Below are 787 nucleotides of genomic sequence, written 5' to 3'. Positions count from 1 at the left end.
CAGGTTGGTCAACCCGGGGAGCAGAAGCAAGAAGACTCGCAAGCCGAGTGGATAGCTCAGCGCTGATGCCAGGCTCCTCTAGCTACCTTGGGTTATCTTGGGTGGGCGGGTGAACAGACACGGCAAGGTTGATGTCGGGGTACGAGCGCCTGACGTTGACGTGAACCTTCTTCACTCGTCAACTTGAGCGGCAGCGACGGCTGGGCAGTTCAGGAGGGTCGAGAACCCAGTCGGTTCCGCAACCGGGGGCCTGAGTTCAACTGTCTATTGGTGTTTCCCTTTTGTGCATCGACACGTTTTTGTCGCCATCAAGCAACTGAACAACCTACCTAACCAAACAATATCCACGAGGGCCGTTCGGCCTCTGGGTTCCCGTCGTTGCATCGATCGCACTGCGCTCGCTGCCAGGCTCTTGCCATGATGACCCCGGCCGCCAGTCCCTGGCCAATCTGCCCACGGACTGCCTTCTGGCGCTGGCGCTGGAGTAGGCTTGGTAGGGTCCCCCCCCCCTCTCTGTCAGTGCCAACAGTGGCCTGTCGTCTGGTCTCGTCTCTCAGTCCGGCCGCTGGTTCGACAGGGGCGGCTTGCTAGTGTAGTGGGGAAAGGAACCCAAGTGCGCCAATGGCGGGGTGTCTATGCAGCGGCAGGCACATTCACACGCAGCACAACCCAGACAGCCTTCCAGCGTGCCGATGAGCGCGTTGCCTACTGCGGCTCGAATCACGCTGTCTCAAGGCGAAGCAGCCGGCTCGACGCTGTTGGCCTGTCCCAGATATTCCGTTCAGCT

General features: G+C 60.5%; 1 protein-coding gene across 1 annotated transcript in view; it reads right to left on the bottom strand.

The window, feature by feature from the left end:
* Positions 1-653: 653 nt before the first annotated feature.
* VDBG_08840 (tRNA 2'-phosphotransferase) overlaps positions 654-787 on the bottom strand; it is a gene marked incomplete at both ends in the record, with an annotated part of 940 nt that continues 806 nt past the window's right edge. The window contains one exon of the mRNA XM_003000998.1: positions 654-725. Within this exon, the coding sequence (XP_003001044.1) occupies positions 654-725 (72 nt within the window). The remainder of the gene's footprint in view (positions 726-787) is intronic.

The sequence above is a fragment of the Verticillium alfalfae genome, genomic scaffold, assembly GCF_000150825.1.
Source record: "Verticillium alfalfae VaMs.102 supercont1.13 genomic scaffold, whole genome shotgun sequence".
NCBI lineage: Eukaryota > Fungi > Ascomycota > Sordariomycetes > Glomerellales > Plectosphaerellaceae > Verticillium > Verticillium alfalfae.
The sequence above is the reverse complement of the archived record's forward strand: the minus strand, read 5'-3'. Positions and strand labels throughout refer to the sequence as shown.